Below are 20999 nucleotides of genomic sequence, written 5' to 3' on the forward strand. Positions count from 1 at the left end.
TCCTGTGGGTGGGAGGGTGTGGGTGGTGTGAGTGATGGGGATTTTAGGGGAAGGTATGAAGGCGTCACGTGGTTGTCCAGTACTAATGACACCGTCGCTTGTTCATCTGTGGCAACCAGGGCCAGGCGTCTGTCAGGTCGGGAGGACAAGGGCAAGCGTGAGAGAGTTGAGAAAGAGAAGAAGCAGCAGCAGCGAGAAGAGAAAGTCAGGAAACCATCCCCTCCCCAGCAGTACAGTTAAAGGATAACACGCGTTTGAGTTTCGGGGGGAACAGAAAGTATCGGCACAATGATGATGACCCAGGTGGAGACCACGGTGCACTATGATAACGGCTACGAGTATGAATACATGATGCAGGAGGATGAGTGGGACAGGGACATGCTGCTGGACCCTGCCTGGGAGCAACAGCAGAGGAAAGTAAGTCATGGGAAAGACACCTGGATCATAACAAACTGAATTGAATCCTAGCTACATCAACGCACCTTGTGATGGGAGCCAAGGAGAAAACTATGACAGTGTTGTGACTCAGAATCATATAGGAATCATATAAGTTCTTTTTCAACGTCAACAAAAAGTTTATTTTGTTTATATTTAATATTTCAACCTAAGAATATACCAGTAATTTGCTTAGTTAGTGTCGCACAACATAGTTTTAGACGTTTCTGTTGGGGTTAACATCAAGCTGACCATAGTAGAGATGGAATACCGGTTGATATTTTCAGAATAAAGTAAACGCGTTTTCAGGCGCGTTGAACGTTTCAAGTCCGGCAAATTAATACGATATGTGTTTCTTTCCCCGCAGTGGTCATTTTAATAAAGCATTTTACTTCTATGATTCTATACTATAGTTGTGTGTGTGCGTGTAGGTGAAAGAGGAACGGACTAGGGGACACATTAGCTAGCCGTAACTAACCGTTAGTAACCCAGCCGTCAGTAGTTGTTCCACCCTTCCTTGCTGTGCAGCCAACTCCTCCCGTGAAAATCACAGTTCAAAATTTTAGCTATAGCTAGCCACGAAGCCCTCCGAAACCCAGGCAATACCAGAACATCTAAAAGGACAAGAAGCCAGGGTGGTTTAACGAATTCATGCTCGGAAGTTTCTGCTGTAGTTTTATTTTGAAGGAGAGCATCGCTCAACCTCCGACGCGGGCTCTAGTCTCGCGCCGCAGCCCCCGACGCAGCCGGGCCCCGGGGAGGGAGGCTTGACGGACGGATGCGGCGGGTACCAGCTAACAATAGCTCTGCCTTACAGCGGCTCCGCGGACCGCCGCCTCTCCACTGATACGCGCGGAATGCGAGCTGTCAACAGATGCTCCTAACACATGATGACGCTCTTGGGATTAGAATGGACGCTCCATCTAATTTTAACCTCGGGACCAAAAGGCATTATAGTGGGGTTAATCCAGTGTCCTTGGTGCGGAATTCTTTTGTTTATAGAAACCACACAGAAATATTGTTCCGGGACCAGCTCAACTCAATATAGCGCCGGCCTACCACACTGTCAGTTGGTTTTAGGGCCTTAAAAGTTGGCCCGGGGCCTTACACTGCCGCTCTTCGCACAACTGGGGGGGCCCTCAGCTCAATGCCCATAACCTCCTGTGGCCCCACACGGGGATGACAAAACTGTGTATTTTTGGCAACACAAGGCAGCAACACGATAGTCAGGTCTTGGTCTATATGCACAGCAGTTTTCCACTCTTTATCTTTTTACTGATTGTAATTTGGAGTTGACAAGTGCTCATTGGAGAGTGGTCCGGTTATGCAAGCAGCTGTTCAAAATGATCAGAATTAATAAAGCGTCACTGATGGCTGCATGCAGTAACACTGGTATAGTGTTTCTTTTTGGCATTGTGGCAGGTGATGAAGTTGATCTGTGCCCGACCAGCTTGTTATATATCATACACCCCTGCTTGACATTCACAGTGAGCAAGAGTGTTGCCAAAAGGGTTTTGTTCGGTTCATTAGGGGACACTTTTAGTTGCTTTTTCCGAAATAATTTCTCTCCAGTGGCCTTAAATCTCTTATCCAGCTCAAACCATGGTGCAGTGGGCTTATTTCAAATCCTACTAGCAGCTGGGGTAGCTTTCCTTCATTGGATATTAATGAGACTGTGCTTATTTGGACCTTTTGGATCAATTACCTGACTCAGACAGGTTTATCAAGGAGATTCATAAAGCCTTCAGTGCCTGTTCAGGTTACAGAGACTGATGCTCAGAATTAAGCTAAATCTTAAGCCAAGTCTCCACTGCCAAGGAGCTGTGTTACATTAAGTGAAAAAGCAAAAGTGTTAACGAAAAGTAGTGAATATGCTCATGTAAGTTAAATAGAAATCAAAATTAAAGGAGAATAAGAAAAACATTTTGACCCATTCATAAGGCTCTGTCTTTTCAACATGTTAAACATTCAGTTCTCATTTATTTTCCATCCCGCCAGCCTCTGACCTAGTGAGGACCTAAAGGCAATGATAGGGTCTGCCCTTGCTAGATGTGATTCATAAATATTTTTAGCTTTAATCGTCACTGGTCAGTAGTGCTGGAGAGGTAGGTGGGGGGCTTGGAAAGTGGGCAGAAGGGTTGTGCGATTGTGGCTGAGTCAAATTTGGAGGGCCAGCAGGCCACAGCTTTTTTAACAAGGAGGGCAACAGTTCAATGTCACATACACCCTGGGGACTCACTCAGTGTGGAATGTGATTTACTCTAAAGCTGGTAATATTCCGTTTGAACCAGCACCCAGAGGGGAAGCATGAGTGGCCGGCTGGGCAGCACCCATATGCAGACTCACTGGGTGCAATGATGTGTAAGAGATGAGAGAGATGAGAACACAAATTTATTACACTTTTGTCTAAAAAAAAAAAAAAAAAAAAGAGTAAAGTGCCAGAAAAATGAAAATTGAAGCGAAGCCAAACATAGAAAATGCAAAAATAAAGCCAGCTTATGATTCCGTTCTTTGCCGAATGACTATTAACTCCCACTAAATCTGTAATAAATGTTTAAAATGTACCGTAAGCATCATACTTCGACCTCTGAATTTAAAAGTACTTAAAAAGGCACAAGTACTCATTTGGACCTATTTGGTTTTGTGACGGTGGAAAGTAATTACAGACCATTGTTTTTCGTTCTTCTTTTACAAAAATGTACGAGCTGTAGCATCTGTTGATCGGCTCATTGATTGAAGCACATACAAACATAAAAAAAAAATCAATTCTAGTTGATGATAGTAGCTTATAGCTATGTTCTCATCTTTTATCCATGCCTGCCTGTCTTCATACGTCACCATAGTAATGAGTGTGGCCAGGAACAACAGCATACATGTACTGCGATGAAGCTATCGCCTTGCAGCTGTAACCAATCACATTATATGTGGCAAAATAATGACAGAAATGGATGTGAGAGGAAAACCTGCTCTATCCACGTGACATTTTCAGTCATGTTGACATTGCGAGACATTTTGACGTTTTTCCTCCCGGGCTCTTATCATGAGGCACAGCAGAGCAGTCTAAATTTAACACCTTATATCGGTCGGAATGTGCTCTGTGGTCGGCTCCCAGCTTTCATCCGTAAAGTGTTGAGCGCCCATGAACTCTGCTGCTGGCTATTGACAGATTTAATAAAAATAGGAGGAGAAGGACGTCGAGCCTGTCTTAACTTGATTTACAGTATTACAGTACCCCACATGGAACACATTTGCTCTGATGGTTGTTAGCTATGGAACTACGTCATGAAAAAAGTGGAAACTGGACACTAATGGGTCACTGAGGGTTAATCTGAAAATGTAGCACTGGTCAAAGAGGTTAACATCGATTGGGTACATAGTCTTGAATTGAAGACTCGTTAAGCTGTTAGCTGCCTCAGTTTGTTTAGGTCTACTGCAGAGGCAAATATCATGCTTATAGTGTAATCCATATAATGAGGTTTTGAGTTGAGTTAAAGTCCAACTTCTTTTGCAGGATTTTGAATTATGAATTGTGGTGCGTCAGCAGAGCTTCGCAGGAGGTGCAGAAATACCTGCAATTTTCATGCACAGAAACCTTTGCATTTGTCCCTTTCCTGTTAGACCTTCACAGCCTGGTGTAACTCCCACCTGAGGAAAGCTGGTACTCAAATTGAAAATATTGAGGAAGACTTCAGGAATGGATTAAAACTCATGCTGCTTCTGGAAGTTATCTCAGGTTAGCTCACTAAAGGAAAATGTTTCAACGTTTTCTCAGTTCCTGTCACTGATTTATTCTTTGTGATACTACACCAGTAGGCTAATATGCACATTTTATTCACTGTTCACAATAGTTAATTTTGAGGTTGTGTATCAGTTTAGCCATTTTTTTTGGATAATGAATACATAAGGTTACATACATATCTGACTCTGTCACATAATGTTCTGTTTGCAGGAGAGAGGTTACCCAAGCCAGACAGGGGGAAGATGCGCTTTCATAAGATTGCTAACGTCAACAAAGCATTGGACTTCATCACTAGCAAAGGAGTGAAACTGGTCTCCATTGGAGCTGAAGGTACCCACAGACTTCCTGTATTTATGAATATACTACATGCCACCAGGTGTGGAGTGGAGTGATAATCAGATTTCATTATTCACTCATGTGCAAACTGATTATGACGGGCTGTTTGCCTTGCAGAGATTGTGGACGGTAATGTAAAGATGACTCTTGGAATGATCTGGACTATCATCCTTCGCTTCGCCATTCAGGACATTTCTGTGGAAGGTGAGATAATAAAATCCAAAAGAATCTAAACCTAGTTCATTTTATATAGACATTCTGTCAACTGAATGTAGATACGGACAACCAGAAAAGGTAAAGGACAACATGTAATAATGTAATATGTAAATTTGAGAGTTCTCGAAAGAAAAACAACCTGTGACCTGCACAGAATTGCAGTATACTATGTTCCCACTTCTGTGTAACCAATCCCTGGAAATTCACTTTCTCCTCAGAAACATCCGCCAAGGAAGGCCTTCTCCTGTGGTGTCAGAGAAAGACTGCCCCCTACAGGAATGTCAACGTCCAAAACTTCCATGTCAGGTAGTGTTTCACACATAAAGGCTGTCCATTGAATATTAAATGCTGTTTGATTATAGATATAGTGATAGGTTATGTGATTGATAGTTAATCTAGGTTGTCCTCCCATTCTCTACAAACTTGCCATATTCCAAGGAAAGGGATGATAAACGTCTGAACATATTCCAAAATATTGTTTTCATTTCATTTGGGCATACAAGACAATTTATTATAACAGTGCATATCTCAGTAATATGGAGCTTGTGCAGGGAATAGGTTCATCTGATAGCATTATGTCAGAACTGAGTTATTCCTGAAGTTGACTTTAAACAATACAAAATACCAAGACTGAGTTTGGCATCTGCAAAGTGCTGTTGCACCTCTAACGGTTAATGCTGGGACTGGACTCCAGCAATTTCATCTCTGAGACAAGTTAGCGACGTACCTCTCTGAACTGACATGTTGGTTCTCTCTGCTCATCGGCTGGTGAAGCTGGAAGGATGGCCTGGCCTTCTGCGCCCTGATTCATAGACACAGACCCGACCTCCTCGACTACTCTAAGCTCAACAAGGTGTCGTGTGGTTTCACTTGTAACCAGGATGCTGTGTGTCAGCCCTAAACACTAACAAACTGATTTCCACAAAATTAACCCCCTTCCGTCACAGTGTGAACTGATGGAAACAAATGCACACTGAACTCAGAATAATGGCACTTTAGGGTACTTTTTATGACGTTATGTTTGCGAAACACTGAGGAAAACTAGTCTGTTTATAGGGATGGAGGTGTATGCCATCTTTTTGATCCATTTCTGTTTTGATTGAGTTATCTGGGTAGAGGAAAGTGTTTTATCCAGGGATGATACCAAAACATAGTAATTTGAACTTGAAGTAGTTTTATGGGACTGTTGGTTTAATTTATGGCACCTTTGGATACACTGAGGAATATATGTCATTTCACGCTGAAGTAAGCTGTCTGTTGGAAGTCCACTCGGTTGTCATAGGCAGAAGCACCGTGCAGTAATGTTTGCTATGGATAAACAGTGTTTTATTTGGCTAATGGATATAATGGTTCTCTAATTTATGGATGTTTGTCTTTTTCACAGCAGAATGTTTTTATTCCAAGTGCATTCATTTAGTCTTACCTCATGCTTCATTACTCTTAACTAAAACAGTTTATTTGGTACATAATTTCAGCCAAATCAGCATGAAAAAGGCTGTTGCTTCAGTCCATTTTTATGGGCACCCCACTGTGCCCATCGCAACATTGGGTTTAATGGTGGTGACACTATCAAGTCTTGTCTACCCTCAAAATATGACAAATGAATGCACAGTGTCACATTTCAGGTCCATTTATACCCCTACACAGTCTCCAGCATATTGGTGTGTGCATACTATTTGAGCTTTAAGTGTTTTTCAGGGCAAACAATTCCACAGCTCATTTAAATGTTCTGGGTTTGATGGATGCTCAGCACTCTCTGTTTTTGTGTAAACACGTGAGGGCCTCATTGAGCTGTGCTGCTTATTTGCAGACTTGGAGAGCACAGCTGGGAGCCCTCCTATGTCTGTCATGTAACAATAATGCACCAGTACACCCTTTCCCTCCTGGGAGAAGGTGTCGTCTTAGTCAGACAGGAAGGCCAAGACATCTTTGGGAATATTTGAGGCTTCACTCTTCCGTTGCAAAAATTGTTTTTGATATAAGACTGCAAGTTTTTTTGAACTGATGATAGGGATTTCGACCATAAGGTTTTACGGTGATTTTATCTAATGAATGCTTGAAACACTATATTGTAAATAAATTGTTGGTGGTCTAAAAATCATCTATTCATGAGAACCTCATGCTCAAATAGTGAAATTAAATTTACCTTGGCCAAACTTGGCCCAATACTGTGTATATATATCTATATATATATATCTATCTATATATATTTATAGTAGGGGAACACCATGGCTGGTTAGGAAGAGTGACATTTTCATTTGTTTTGGAAACAGAAACACTCACTTTTCAGCATGCAACTCACTGGCCTGGCTTGGAGTTGACCCTGAATAGTCACAGAAACATGAGCCTAGTCCCTGCAGAGCTCAGGCTTAGCTTTCCCTCTGCTATTGTCACGTAATGCTCCCCAGTTACAGGCTGCCGGTCCTCATGAAAGTCAGGAAGATGCCCATGAAATGGTTCGAATGATTTTTCTTAGTCATATCTCAAGTATCACTACAAGGATGGCGTCTGTTTTCATAATTGGGAAAGGCTACTCGAGGTAAATACGAGAGACACACCTACAGTGTACCATATCTGTTTCTGTCTAGTGCTTTTTCTCACTCTTTCCATCTTTATGACATACATATTCACTCACTCAGTGACACCTCGACTTTTCAGTTCTGCTCATGCTGCCAGGAGACAGTTGCATAGTGCGCTAGGCAGCTGTTGAGTCTGGCTCCAGGTGAGCGTGTTCGTTAAGCTTGCAGTGTTACAGCCAGCTGAGCCAGCTCTGGTCAGGGGCAGACAGACACACACACACACACACACACAAGCCTTGGGGTATCCTTCCATCCATCTCTCCATCCCATCATCAATTTACTACCCTATCCATCCATCTGTCTGTCCTGCACTGGATCTGTGAGCAGCTGACCCTGTCATGTAGTTTGACAGCCCCTCCCTACCTTTATGGAAGAGTGTTACAGAGATGGGGACAATAGCAGCAGCATGATCGCATGATCCCTTTACACATCACTCTCACTGACTGTTCCATTAGCAGGGAAGGGTTCCCTTTCAGCTGTTAGCTTAATGCACCACTCCGCGTCTGTTAAAACACTTGGTTTCTCCTGTCAGAGTCACTTGTGATAGAAAAGAAAATATCTTTGGTCAAATTTTTCAACTCAAGAAATAAATTAAGTCTACTGTAGTGGTGAAATGTTTACTTGAGTAATATATTAGTTGATTCATTTCCTAGTTGATTATTTTATGACGATGTATCATAATAGATTAGTCGTTCAGGTCATTTCTAAGAAAAGATAACAAACATCTGGAAAAACACTTGCCATCTAAAAAAACCTCACTTTGACATGTTGAAGACTAAAAGATCAATTACTTGATTGAAAAAAATTATCATTGATAGTAATAATCACGAGGTGTAATCCGTAGTTATCAGATAAAAGCAAAACATGTACAAAAATGTATACGTTATCGATTTGAGAAAATTACAACAACTGACGTTCCTATGGAGAGTTGATGGTTTCATGCAACTGATCAAACTGCAGTAATCAACATGTGAGGATCTAATAAGCATCGAGCTCATGAGAAAAATATAAGCTATATCAAATATAAATTTAAAAACAAGTGCTATTAAATTAAAGTGCACGCGCAGTAGGTGATCAGGGAGTATAATGTGTCCACCATAGCATGGAGGTCAGCGCAGAGGCATTTTAAGTCCGGCATTGCTGTTTAGTGAGCTAGAATTGTGTGTCTTTATTTAGGATGATCCTATGGGGAACCTGAACCTGGCTTTTGACATAGCTGAGAAACACCTGGACATTCCCAAAATGCTGGACGCAGAAGGTAATGTCTCATGGAATAAGTGGTTTTGAATAACAATGTTTAACTTTCTCGTATGTACTGTTCTTTGAAATATGTATTAACAATATGATTGTTCCTGTGTGTATAAAGATGGTTTCTCTGTTGGAGGTTTACTTTTTTACTGAGTCTCCCTCACAGAGATGTAACCAGCAAGCACACAAGTTTTACGGTCTTTATAAGTTACTGTACATGTGATCATTTTCATATATAGTTATATTTCTATATAATAATTGTACATCTGTATGGAACAGAAACCATAACAAATTAAAAGTACATTCAGAGTAGACTTACAATGAATGTTTTTGCCTCCTTCCATTCTCCAAAGTCATTTTCCACTTTTTTGATTTTTCACTTTTTTCCCCTCTTTCTGCCACCTTGACTTTCCCTCCCTCTCAATGCCATAGATATTATCAACACCCCGAAGCCTGATGAAAGAGCTATCATGACCTATGTGTCCTGCTTCTACCATGCTTTTGCTGGAGCTGAGCAGGTATAGTTGTTGAACCTATCCCATACCCGTTTGTATTTATAGATTAGTTGGCTATCCCTCTCTTCTGTACAGTCCATGTGTATTTTGAGAATGGAGTCAGGTGCAGAACTCCATTGTCAGTTTGATTTTGATATGTCATTGTGATAAAAAAATGTATTGTGAGGATATTATTATTATGTATACTGGAAGGATGAAAGGGAGCAGGGCCCAGGGCCCACTTTGTTGCTTTGCTGATGGAATTACATTATTCTCATGCCCTGTGCTCTCAGGCAGAGACGGCCGCCAACAGGATCTGTAAGGTGCTCGGTGTAAACCAGGAGAATGAGAAACTGATGGAGGAGTATGAGAGACTGGCCAGTGAGGTAAAGTAAGGTTTGAAATTTCATTAAAAATAAACTCTTGCGTGATGAGGAAACTTTGTGAAATGAAACCGTTAATTTTTCAAAGTGAAACTAAACTTTAGCACCTTTGTGGATATTGGCATATACAGTACATATTACTAAAGTTAGTGCTCTGCCTGTAATCGTACATGAACGTAGTTCAAAGTAAAAGTACAGACTTAAATTCAGATAACAAAATATCTTTCTTTCCCCCATTTATGAATCCCCTTCCTGTGATAAGCTGAGACCCATCTGATGAAAAAATGAATAATTCATCAGTCTTCGTGACACACTATTATCTTAACATGGAGGTCTCTTGTGTTTCAACTTATTCCCATGTTGTCTTTGTGTTTCCCAGCTGCTGGAGTGGATCCGCCGCACCACTCCCTGGCTGGAGAACCGGACCCCAGAGAAGACCATGGCAGAGATGCAGCGGAAGCTGGAGGATTTCAGGGACTACAGACGCCAGCACAAGCCCCCTAAGGTGCAGGAGAAGTGCCAGCTGGAAATTAACTTCAACACCCTGCAGACCAAGTTGCGCATCAGCAATCGCCCTGCCTTTATGCCCTCTGAGGGGAAGATGGTATCTGTAAGTCACGACTCCAAATTCTTCCTCGGCTTATAATTCAACAGTTGAAGAAGCATTCGTGATTGTGTGCAACACTATTAATGTGTCTTATTCACATTATGTCACATTAGTCTAATGGCAAACGCTTTAGAGGTTTAATCTTACACAGGTCTAAGGAGTAACAGGCACCAGCATTGTACCAATAGAGGCCGATTTGTTTTACACTTTTTTGCAACTTCAAATAATATCTATTTATCAATTTTTCTAAATTGCCAGGGTCGAATCAATTCCTAATTGAGTACATTTAAGCTGTGATTTTTCATTTTCATTTTGTTTACAGGACATAGCCAGTGCATGGCAGGGCCTAGAGCAGGCAGAGAAAGGCTACGAGGAGTGGCTCCTTACAGAGATCCGTAGGCTCGAGAGGCTGGACCACCTGGCAGAAAAGTTTCGCCAAAAAGCCACCAATCATGAGAACTGGGCCAGCGGTCAGTTGTGGTTGTACATTTGAATTTTTAACAGTCTGGATGGTTGCTTTTGAATCCGTCTTTCACTGCTCTGTCTATAGGTCTGCATGTTTATCTGTTTATCTCGACTTATTAGCTCCTTGTTTATCTACAGGCGTCTGCATTCCTGCTTCTCTGCCTGTTTTTCAGTGTTCAAGTGTTTCATTTAACCTTGGGGTTTGTTTAGACTTGTTCCTAATGAGATTTGATTGAAGGTTTTAGTCTGTCCAATGCAATCAGCCTGTAGTGGACTGCAGTAGGTAATTTTCTCCATCTGTAATGCCCATATAAGGCCTGTGTTTAGATCTAAGCTACTAATTATCTTGTTGTTCCTTTCTCTTACCTCATCCTTCTCTCTGTTTGGGTATTTGTAATATTCAGGTAAGGAAATGATCCTCTCCCAGAAGGACTATGAAACAGCCACCCTGACAGAAATCAGAGCATTGCTTCGAAAACACGAGGCCTTTGAGAGTGACTTGGCAGCCCACCAGGACAGAGTGGAGCAGATTGCCGCCATTGCACAGGAACTAAAGTACGCACTCCCTATAGCAGATGTTTGCAGTCATGTGTCATGAAGACCCAGGAGTATGTTTTCACTCCTGCCAAACACAGCATGGGGAGGGGGAGGGGGTAATTGCAAAATCAACTAATGAAATCTTGTTTTCTATTTTTCTTGTAAATATTATTCTAATAGCATTAGCACCGCACTTGCATGGAATATGCAGTAGTTCAGTGGTCTCATAAACATCTCTTCTCTGTGCTCACATTTGAGGCAGTGGAAGAAGAAAGTTGGAAAAATATGAACTTGCTGTCTCTAAACTGATTTGCATGGGAGATGACTATGAACCACTTTGGAAAAAGTATTCATGAAATTTACGGAAACCCTCTTCTTCTCGGCTAAGTGCACGTCACTATAGTATATCTCAAAACATGGGTAATGGGTGTGGTTCACTGGCATGCTGACATTTTCAATCAGCAGTCAATGATATGCACCTGTCCATCGTTACCTTCTCAGTCTGCGACTGGCCACAGAGTATTTCCTGTTTCATATTTAACCAGTGCTCTGAGAGAAGATGATAACATTTCAGTTGACGAGCAGAATGGCTGGTTGGTTTCCTGCAAGGTATGTGACAGTTAAATGACTGTTTGCTTGTTCATTTTCTATTTATGGCTTGTTTATTTTACTCAAGTTTTTGACCAGCTGTTTTCTTTTACAGTCAGTTGCTCCTCATTGCACTGTTAAGTTGGAATGTCCACTGCTTTCCTGCTAAAAAAGGTAAAGACTGCAACTACATTATAAATGTACTCAGATACACTCAAACTTGAGTGACTCAAATGTTATCACATTTCCTTGGCTTTTTAAATTTTACTCAACACTTTCTCCCCCTAGGCTGGAGCCAGCATAATCCTTATGAGGGCAGTTTCTCAAACCTGGAGACGCCTCCTGGCCTCCATTATAGTTCTTCCCAAGGTGCTCCTGTTCAGTCTACCAATGTGAATCCTCCTGTCTGGTTCTTCCATGAACCAGTGGAGGAGGGAGTGTATTCTAGTCCTAAAACCTATCCAGCAAGATCCAGTCCTCCTCTGGACACTTCCAGTGAGACTTCATGGAATGTGGCTCCTGGTTGGGATCCTGTGGAAGAGTCTACAACTGCCCACAGTGTGTCCAGAACATCTCAGCCCAGACCTGGCATTGAATTTCCTCCCCCTCCACCTTTGTTTCAGGCAGGTGAGCTTGAACACTACGAAGAGAATTTTGAGCATGGTAACTTGGAAAGGGAAACTGAGGAGCTAAACTTGCTGCTGCTGCCGCCGCCACCACTTCCTCCATATCTGGGACCTGACTTCAAGGCTGGTGAATTGAGTCACTATGAATCAATCTACGAGCATGGAAATGAGGAGAGGGAAACAGAAGAACAAGGTTTAAAGCAACTACCTCCCTATGAGCTGTCAGCTGGGCAAATGTCTGACAGCCATTTGCAGCCAGTTCCACCCAGCCTAGGACCAGTAGGACCAAGCCAGTACTACCTCTTTTTGACTGGTCAACTTCCTCCTGGCACAGTGTCACACTTTCAGTCAGACTATGAAACTGGAAGCGATCACTGGGATGAAGATCATTATGAGAGATACCACTTCCCCATTGCTCAAAGTCCAATCGTCACCACTCGGACCCAAGAAGTTCCCAGTGATGCACTCTGGCAGCAGCCACAGGACTATTACAAATCTTAAACAGGACTGTAGCTTTCAAACAAATTGCTTTGGGGGGGGGCTGGTTCTTTTTAGTTTCTGTGGTTCAAAAAAAATGTACTTTATCTTTTTTGACATCTGTTAAAGTTATGAAATAAAATTCTAAAATAACATTTCTTTGTATGTTGGTTGGCTTTAGTTTGCCTCTGTTCCAAAAATCCCACTGCAGAGGCAACTTCAGGTTCTGAGGTGTGTGTGTGTGGTTATAATTTAATTTTTAAAAATTCTAAGTATCCCAGTAGCTGAGTCTTGAATATTCAAGAGCCTCAGTCATGAGGATTAATGTTCAAATGTAACTGAACTTTCCAAAGGTCAGAGTGGCCATGGAAAGAAATGCAAACATACCCTGGTGTTATAACTGAGACTGTTTATATTAGCACCCATGAGCTGGTTGCTTGCCTCTGTCCAAAGGCAACAATGAAGCCTCTAAATAAAACAGAGGCAAGGTTTGTGCATAAACCAGGAAAATGGCATTGCGGAGTCCACAACATGTGCAATAAAACTAAGGATTTCACATTCAATTAAATCCGGGGTGGCAACATGAGTCATTAGTTTGAAGTAAAGACTCCCATGTGCCTTAAACATAGTCATTCATCTTAATACAACTTGCCTATGTAGCTGCATTTGTGCATGTGGTTTAATGATTTCAGTCTTGGGTGTGTACATTTAACTTTCAATTTTAGCAGTTTGGAGTTAATGCTAACCCAGGCATTTACCACCATGGCTGTCTAACTTTGGGCATTTTACACGGTTATCCAGTGGCTTGGGGAGAAAATCGACCTAAAAGCTTGGCCAACAAATTGCACTGTAAAGCTCTTTTCCACAACTGGAACAGCAGTACATGCATTTTTTTTTTTCTTTTTCTCTCCAGTGAACTGGACTATCATGATGTGGCTGCTGTGAACCAGCGCTGCCAGAGCATCTGTGACTTGTGGGACAAGCTGGGAACCTTGACTCAGAAGAGGAGAGAGGCACTGGAAGTAAGGGCAACATTCAAGGCTGTTAATGTTATGGTTATGTCTGAATGTTTACCTGAAAACACAAAATGCATTCATATCCATTTGACCAGTTTTTTCCTTAGGCTTAGTGTTTTGGTTTTTTTTTTCATTATAGCTAGTGAGTTCCCAAAACTTGAGGGATTAATTCTTTTCATAAATTAGGATAGCTTAGAAAGTCCCCACAAGAGTGCGCTAATGTTCCACATTGACCACAATAGAGGCAGAATGAAGTGGCATCTAACACCGACTAAATCAAAATGTCAGTGTAAGCATATTTAGGTGTCTGTCATTGACATCTGAACAGTGGAGACACATCTGATTGATGAGGAGAGACAATTGGATCCCCTCTAAAATCCCTGACCCAGATAGGAGGGTAAAATCGGAGCGTGAAGGGGATAAAGGAGAAATAGATGCGAGAGTCCTGTCCAGGGAAGTGACTGGCTCAAAGCCCACTAGCCACTTCCTCTGATCCATGCTGGCCATTCCAGACCTGCAAATGTGTGAGGGCCCGGGAAAAGGGCCAAGGATTAAGTCTGAATGACAGGGACAGGGGTCTGTTTTCTGTCCACCTCCTGCACCCCACCATCCTCTACTGAGGAGAGGGACTCTGTCAACAACAACCAAGCTAAAGTTGGGGGTTAACAAGGCCATACCATACATAACTCTGGGATTATGTAATCTAAGGGTACATAATCCCAGGGTTATTTACCCTGGGATTAGTCATCAAAACAATGAGGGAATGTTTGTTTTGGGATTTGTAAGTGAGCTATGAAGATAATCACTCCACATTAGTTCAGCTAAGTGTCTAATGCTGAGCTATAGGTTGGACATTGTCAGTTTTTCAGGATTTAAACATACAAAAAACAGCATGTTATATCTTGTAATCCTTTCAGCGGACAGACAAACTGCTGGAGACCATCGATCAGTTGTTCCTGGAGTTTGCCAAGAGGTCGGCTCCTTTCAACAACTGGATGGAAGGAGCCATGGAGGATCTGCAGGACATGTTCATAGTGCATACTATTGAAGAAGTCCAGGTGGGGTTACAGTACTCACAGCACAGTAGACTCAGACATAGCTATTTGTTAGATTATAGTTGCATTTTACAGTATTGCCAAGGTAAGACTGTCCTCACATTTTCCCATGATTATGTTTCATGTTTGGGTTTTAATTATTAAGACCGTAGACTGCTGCGTTTCATTGTAAATATCTATGAGCTGTTTAATATTATATTGTGTGTAGTGTTGGCAGATCTGTCACACCCTGGAAAACACAAAATATCACTTGTGACAAATTTGAAATTGTAATAATATTTCAGGGCTTCCTTTTTTCCCCTGTCAGAGTCTAATCGCAGCTCATGAGCAGTTCAAAGCTACTCTGCCTGAGGCGGATGCAGAGAGACAGGCCATCTTGGGAATCCACAATGAGGTGCAGAAAATTTCCCAGAGCTATGGAATCAAAGCCAACATTATCAACCCTTACAGCACCATTACAACTGAGGAGCTCCTCAACAAGTGGGAAAAGGTAGCTACATCTTTAAAACTCACTTACAGACTCGTATATCGAGGATAAAGTCATTATTCAGATAATGGCTGACTGCATAAAAGCAGTCATTATGGAAAAAGCAGCATGGAGAGCAGTCTTTATTCTCTTGATAAAGTAATGAAGAAGGGCTGCTTTAATGTTTTATCACTGAGTTGAAGGACTCAGCACCCAGTAATGATTAAAGCATATAATCCAAATATACTAGCATAATTCTGTTTAATGTTAATGGCTCTTTTCAGGAGGAGCCAGTTGCTCACAATACCATGTAAGGCCTCTGCTTGTGTGTGTGTGTGTGTGTGTGTGTTTTTCTAGGTGAAGAAGCTGGTTCCTCAGAGAGATGGTGCCCTCCAGGAGGAGATGGCACGCCAGCATGCCCACGAAAGGTTGAGACGGCAATTTGCTGCCCAGGCTAATCTCATTGGACCCTGGATACAGGCCAGGATGGAGGTTAGACATACAGTCTTCATGAACAATTTGACAGTTATCTCCATCTAATCAAATACAGACCTAAAATGGAAGATAATTATATTCAAATGCACTTTACATTAGGGAAGCATAATGATGGTAACTTTCTTGATGATGATGATGATAATTAAATAATGCCAAGTAAAATGACTGAATGTTATTATACACATACACTTTTTCTTCATCAAATGCTATATGTCTTGACAGAATTTACTCTTAGCTGCAGGTAAATGACTCCCTGCATTATCAGTAACAAAACCATCCGATCTTTAGACCTGCATCATATTATCTAAATTGGTCCGAAAATGATGTTGACCTTGTTGCATGTCTTATCCTAACAGGAAACTGGGCGCTGCTCCCTGGACATAAGAGGCACCCTGGAGGACCAGATGACCCAGCTGAAACAATGTGAGCATGTCATTGTCTCTTACAAGCCCAACATCGACAAGTTGGAGGGAGACCATCAGCTAATCCAAGAGTCCCTGGTGTTTGATAACAAACACACCAACTACACTATGGAGGTACACAGCAGTGGCAAATCATGTTACAAATACTGTATATGCACACGTGGATAGAGATGAACACTAGGTGCAAGTACAGTACAGTATTTGCAAACACTCAACACATGTACACTCTTTGCAGCTCTGCATGGAAACTGAAATTCATAAATGTGTAAATATGTATATAATAATATATATTTACTGTAGATATCCGGTTTTTATGCATTCATAATTCGTTAAACTGGTCAAGGTGTGTCTTCCCTGTTTGAGCATGCCTGCTCTGTACCACATCAACAGCACATCCGTGTCGGGTGGGAGCTGCTCCTTACAACCATCGCCCGAACTATCAATGAGATCGAGACCCAGATTCTGACCCGGGATGCCAAGGGCATCAGCCAGAAGCAGATGAATGAGTTCAGATCCTCTTTCACCCACTTTGACCGGGTAAAGCTTACCATTTCACATCACTGGAGTTTTTTTGTCCATTTGAGTGACTGATCTAAGGCAATCTGAGCGATCCACGAACAAAGCAGGGGGTAGCCAAGTATTTAGAAACTGTGAGAACGGTGACCCAAATGTCCTCCCTAGTGAAGTGTTTGTGTGCAAGATGCTGAATCTTTGCCAGACCCCGGAGCAGCCCTCAGCATCTGACCTTACATTTGACCCAAAGCGATTCCTGGTAGAGAGGTTGGATGTAACATTTCTCCCACGGCCATAACAAATTGCCCCAAATAATCCATTATAAACAGTAGCCACTACTGTACTGTGGAATGTTAAGCCATACTTAGGTATATTTTGTGCATTTTTTTGACTAAGAGCCTTGCTATATTGATGAAAGTTAAACAACGGATGATTTATCCAAGCTACATCTGTTGGATAATAAACCCAACAAATACAAACTGCAGCACAAAATTGGCAAACTATTGCTGTGTAGCAATGTCCCAGATAAGAAACATTTTGTGTTTGTGTATACAGCTTCCATGTGTACAGTTATACTGCACACACGAGTAATACCACAATTACCTCTTTCCTGAGATTTAAGTTCTCAAACCTCATTAATCATGAAATCTTCACCGTCCTTTAATGTCTTATCACAAAAGCCAGAATATTATGTGCTTAAAGTTGAAAGTATTCCTCCTCAGTGATATTTGTTTTATCATAGAACATTATGCAGAACATCTGTCAGTGTCAGATTTGGGAAAAGTTAGACTGTGCATATTGCATACAACTTTAGCATTTAGTCTCAAAATGCTGCTGTCTTGTTCAATGCTGTTGTACATTATTTATTTAGCTTGTGCCTATGTTTTACCTCAATCTTTTCTGTAATCTCCCGACTCTACTTTCCTCTTTACTTCCCATGTTGTGAACCTGAAATTTGGCCTCCAACTGTAGAAAAAGAATGGAGCAATGGACACTGATGACTTCAGAGCTTGCCTCATCTCTATGGGATATGACTTGGTATGGTATATCAAATGTGGGTGGGTCGATGGGGCTATGTTGTCAGTTGCTGCACAATTTTCTGTTTGCTGCATTCTTCAAATATACTTTACATACTCTTTTTATTCTCCATCCATGCCTTTCTCAGGGAGAGGTTGAGTTTGCCCGTATAATGATGCTTGTAGACCCCAATGGTACTGGAATCGTCTCCTTCCAGTCTTTCATTGACTTTATGACCAGAGAGACGGCTGATACAGACACTGCCGAGCAGGTTGTGGCATCCTTCCGGATCCTGGCCGCTGACAAGGTATGTGCGTGTGATTGTGTTGGTATGGCTTACTGACCTATGCGCAGATATTCTTAGCTGACACTATTCTTTTCAAGTCATTATTTCCAAGAATTTGCCATGCCAAGCTGATTTATGATCTACAATTTTGTTAATGATCTTAAAATGGAAAAGGGTGATATTAGCATTAAAAACATATTATTGTAAAACATGCCCTAAACACATTTTCCTTCCACCTCAACAGCCCTACATACTAGTGGAGGAGCTGCGGAGAGAACTTCCCCCTGAACAAGCAGAGTATTGCATCATGAGGATGCCGCCTTACACTGGCCCTGGAGCACCACCGGGGGCACTGGACTACACTGCCTTCTCCACTGCCCTCTATGGAGAAAGCGACCTTTAACCCAACTAGAAAAACCTAACCACCCCCTCCTAGCCTCCCCTCCATCTCTTGACGAATTTAAAGAATCTATAAGAAAGTTGGAACAAATATGTTGAATGAAGTGTGTTTGTGACCATACCGAGTTTTTGTTGATTAGTTTTCTGACGCATTAGATTGTCTATAATCATGCTGAGCATTGTCATGTGTCTTGGTACCCTTCTTAAGTTCTCCCAGATAAAAGATGACCCCTAATCGAATAGAAACTGCCATGTTCAAATTATATTTTGAGAAACAATGCATTGTACACTTTATCTTGTGTGTTATGGTATTTGTGCAGAAAGTGCAGTCCAGTACAGTGATTAAGGTGAAGCTAGAAAATAAATTTACAACATAAACTAGAATTACTGCTTCGCGGTTGTGCCTCCGCCAACCAGTCAAGTTACAGGAAATATGGTCACAATCTCTCCCTCTGTTCCTGAGTTATGGCATTGAATAATGGCCATAAAAGTATTTTTGCAGAACCTTATGATGTCACAGTGAGGTTGACCTTTTGGATATAAAATATCCTCACTTCATCATTTTATCCTATTTGACATTTGTGTGAAATTGTGTCATAATTAACCTATGAATTCTCGAGTTATGGCCAAAAATGTGTTTTGAGAGGTCACAGCGACCTTAACCTTTGACCTCTGACCACCAAATTCTAATCAGTTCATCCTTGAGTCCAAGTGAACATTTGTGCCAAATTTGAAGAAATTCTTTGTAGGCGTTCCTGAGATATCACGGTCACAAGAATGGGATGGAAGGACGGCATAAAAGGCAGAAAAATGCAGATCACTTGGTAATACTCCTACAGTAACAGGATCATGGCGTTTCAGTAGTTTATCAGTTGACGAAATTATACATAAAAGCCCTGTTTCATCTAGCACTGTCATGTACTGCTTTCATGTTTCCTCGCAGTGCCTTTGTTTTGGGAATACAATCTCCTGTTATTTTGAAATGCTTAAAGTGAATTACAGTTTACAAAAGCAATTTCAGACCTTCCCCCATCCAACAAACACTGTAGAAAATGGGTTCCCAAAAGGCTATAAATAAACAGTACTAACAAAGGAAAAGTGGGAAACCACATGAATGCAAAAATAAATGTTTACAACTGCTCAGTGCTTTGAAGGCACAGGATACAGAAGACTAGATGTGCAGTATTTATGAGTATCGTGTTGAAGATAAAACACTTTCTCAGGCAGCAGCAAACATGTTAATGCTTACATGTGCCTAGAAATAAGTACAATGAACTCCGAAAATAAATACACAAATAAAATGTCATGGGATTTCCAAATTTTCCTTTGTTGACACATTAAGACCTATTGTTAGTAGAAATATACATTGATTAATCCACATTTGTCCATATTAAACAGCTGTTTGCCTACATGTTACCTTTCAATGTACTCATGTTGTATGCCGTTTGAGAATAAAATTAAGAGACTGTATTCAAAGAATTTCCATACTTCTACTAAAATGTCACACATACATTAAATATAGTATTTAAATGTACAGTAGTGACAATGATTTCACCGAAATGTGCTGGTGATGGTGTCATAACACCTGATACTAACTCTATGCAAATTACATTAAGCTACAACAATCACTATGTAATGCTCTTAATGAAAAAATAATGATAAAACAAGCATTTTGTGTGTTTGATTTCACACCCATCATGCAAGAGAGCTAAAATACTGCAGTTATCAAAATAATGGAATTTTCCATGAGATCTTTGGCCATTTCACACAAACTGAACCCAAGGCACTGGAGCACACTAATAATTTTATGCTCTATTTGATCCAAGCAATCCCCTTTAAAAGAAAAGTTTATTTTTACTTTAACTAATGAACACTGCTTCTGACACAACTGAGCTTTATAGGTCCAAGAGATTTGATCTTTGATTTGTTTTATTTCAGCAGGAAAATAAAGATACTAATGCAGTGCTGACATCTTGGAGAAATTGGTTGCCAACAAATTCAGTAAGATGAACTTTGTACTTGAGGGAAATTGATTAATTAAATAAACTGTTTGTGCCTAATTCAAACATTTATTTCAACCTGATAAATCAATGCTTGTAGTATTTCTTTCATTTACAATTTGCCACCGTACTGAAAAATGTTTTAAGCCATAATCTACATGTAAACAAAGGCCTTGTTGCCCAAATTCACACCACTGGAGCCTGCTGTGACTCCCGCACTGGTTGAGATGTCCTTTAATACAAGGACTAACACCAAACAACAGAGAAAGATTTGTTCACTATTTTTTGTTTATTCTTTAATCTTTTTAAACTAGGAGTCTTTAGCTTTTCTTTTTTTGGGCTGTATATGATCCAGTGTGGTCTGGATGTTAAAAAACAAACAAACAAACAAAAAAACGCTTAAATTGCGATTTCTCTGTTTTCACAAATAGAATAAAGGTTTTTTAAAAAGTGAACATTTGTTTTAAAGGCGTTCAGGCTTTCACTACAACACCCTTCCGCAAAAGTAGTAGCCGCTGAAAATGGAGAGTCGGTTACTCGGTACTCCCTTTGACCGCCGAGTCGGAAGCTAACCTAAGCCTCGTACTGACTGGCAAGGTG

General features: G+C 41.1%; 2 protein-coding genes across 2 annotated transcripts; both read left to right on the forward strand.

Moving 5' to 3' along the window:
• The first annotated feature begins 93 nt into the window (after positions 1-93).
• On the forward strand, positions 94-20066 carry actn2b (actinin, alpha 2b). Its single transcript, XM_040139216.1, has 21 exons — positions 94-417; positions 4054-4168; positions 4385-4504; positions 4628-4714; positions 4945-5032; positions 5501-5579; positions 8482-8563; positions 8986-9071; positions 9341-9433; positions 9810-10040; positions 10360-10507; positions 10907-11057; positions 13644-13752; positions 14664-14804; positions 15109-15291; positions 15625-15759; positions 16119-16298; positions 16575-16721; positions 17670-17735; positions 17863-18021; positions 18245-20066. Exons 1-21 carry the CDS (start codon positions 289-291, stop codon positions 18401-18403), a joined length of 2688 nt encoding a protein of 895 aa, XP_039995150.1. The 5' UTR covers positions 94-288; the 3' UTR covers positions 18404-20066.
• LOC120796406 lies at positions 11573-12819 on the forward strand. The gene is made up of 3 exons (XM_040139220.1): positions 11573-11648; positions 11743-11801; positions 11916-12819. The coding sequence occupies exons 1-3, from the start codon at positions 11599-11601 to the stop codon at positions 12752-12754; spliced, it is 948 nt and encodes a 315-aa protein (XP_039995154.1). The 5' UTR covers positions 11573-11598; the 3' UTR covers positions 12755-12819.
• Positions 20067-20999: the final 933 nt, after the last annotated feature.

This window comes from Xiphias gladius, chromosome 11 (assembly GCF_016859285.1).
Source record: "Xiphias gladius isolate SHS-SW01 ecotype Sanya breed wild chromosome 11, ASM1685928v1, whole genome shotgun sequence".
NCBI classification, from domain to species: Eukaryota; Metazoa; Chordata; class Actinopteri; order Istiophoriformes; family Xiphiidae; genus Xiphias; species Xiphias gladius.

What these genes read in the sequence shown, in the direction of transcription:
- LOC120796406 (XM_040139220.1), top strand. Translation starts at nt 11,599, where the DNA reads ATGATAACATTTCAGTTGACGAGCAGAATGGCTGGTTGGTTTCCTGCA. An exon ending in GCTGGTTGGTTTCCTGCAAG is followed by an intron (nt 11,649 to 11,742) that starts GTATGTGACAGT and finishes TTTCTTTTACAG; the next exon opens with TCAGTTGCTCCTCATTGCAC. An exon ending in CTGCTTTCCTGCTAAAAAAG is followed by an intron (nt 11,802 to 11,915) that starts GTAAAGACTGCA and finishes TTCTCCCCCTAG; the next exon opens with GCTGGAGCCAGCATAATCCT.
- actn2b (XM_040139216.1), top strand. Translation starts at nt 289, where the DNA reads ATGATGATGACCCAGGTGGAGACCACGGTGCACTATGATAACGGCTAC. An exon ending in ACTACTCTAAGCTCAACAAG is followed by an intron (nt 5,580 to 8,481) that starts GTGTCGTGTGGT and finishes GTCTTTATTTAG; the next exon opens with GATGATCCTATGGGGAACCT. An exon ending in CAAAATGCTGGACGCAGAAG is followed by an intron (nt 8,564 to 8,985) that starts GTAATGTCTCAT and finishes TCAATGCCATAG; the next exon opens with ATATTATCAACACCCCGAAG.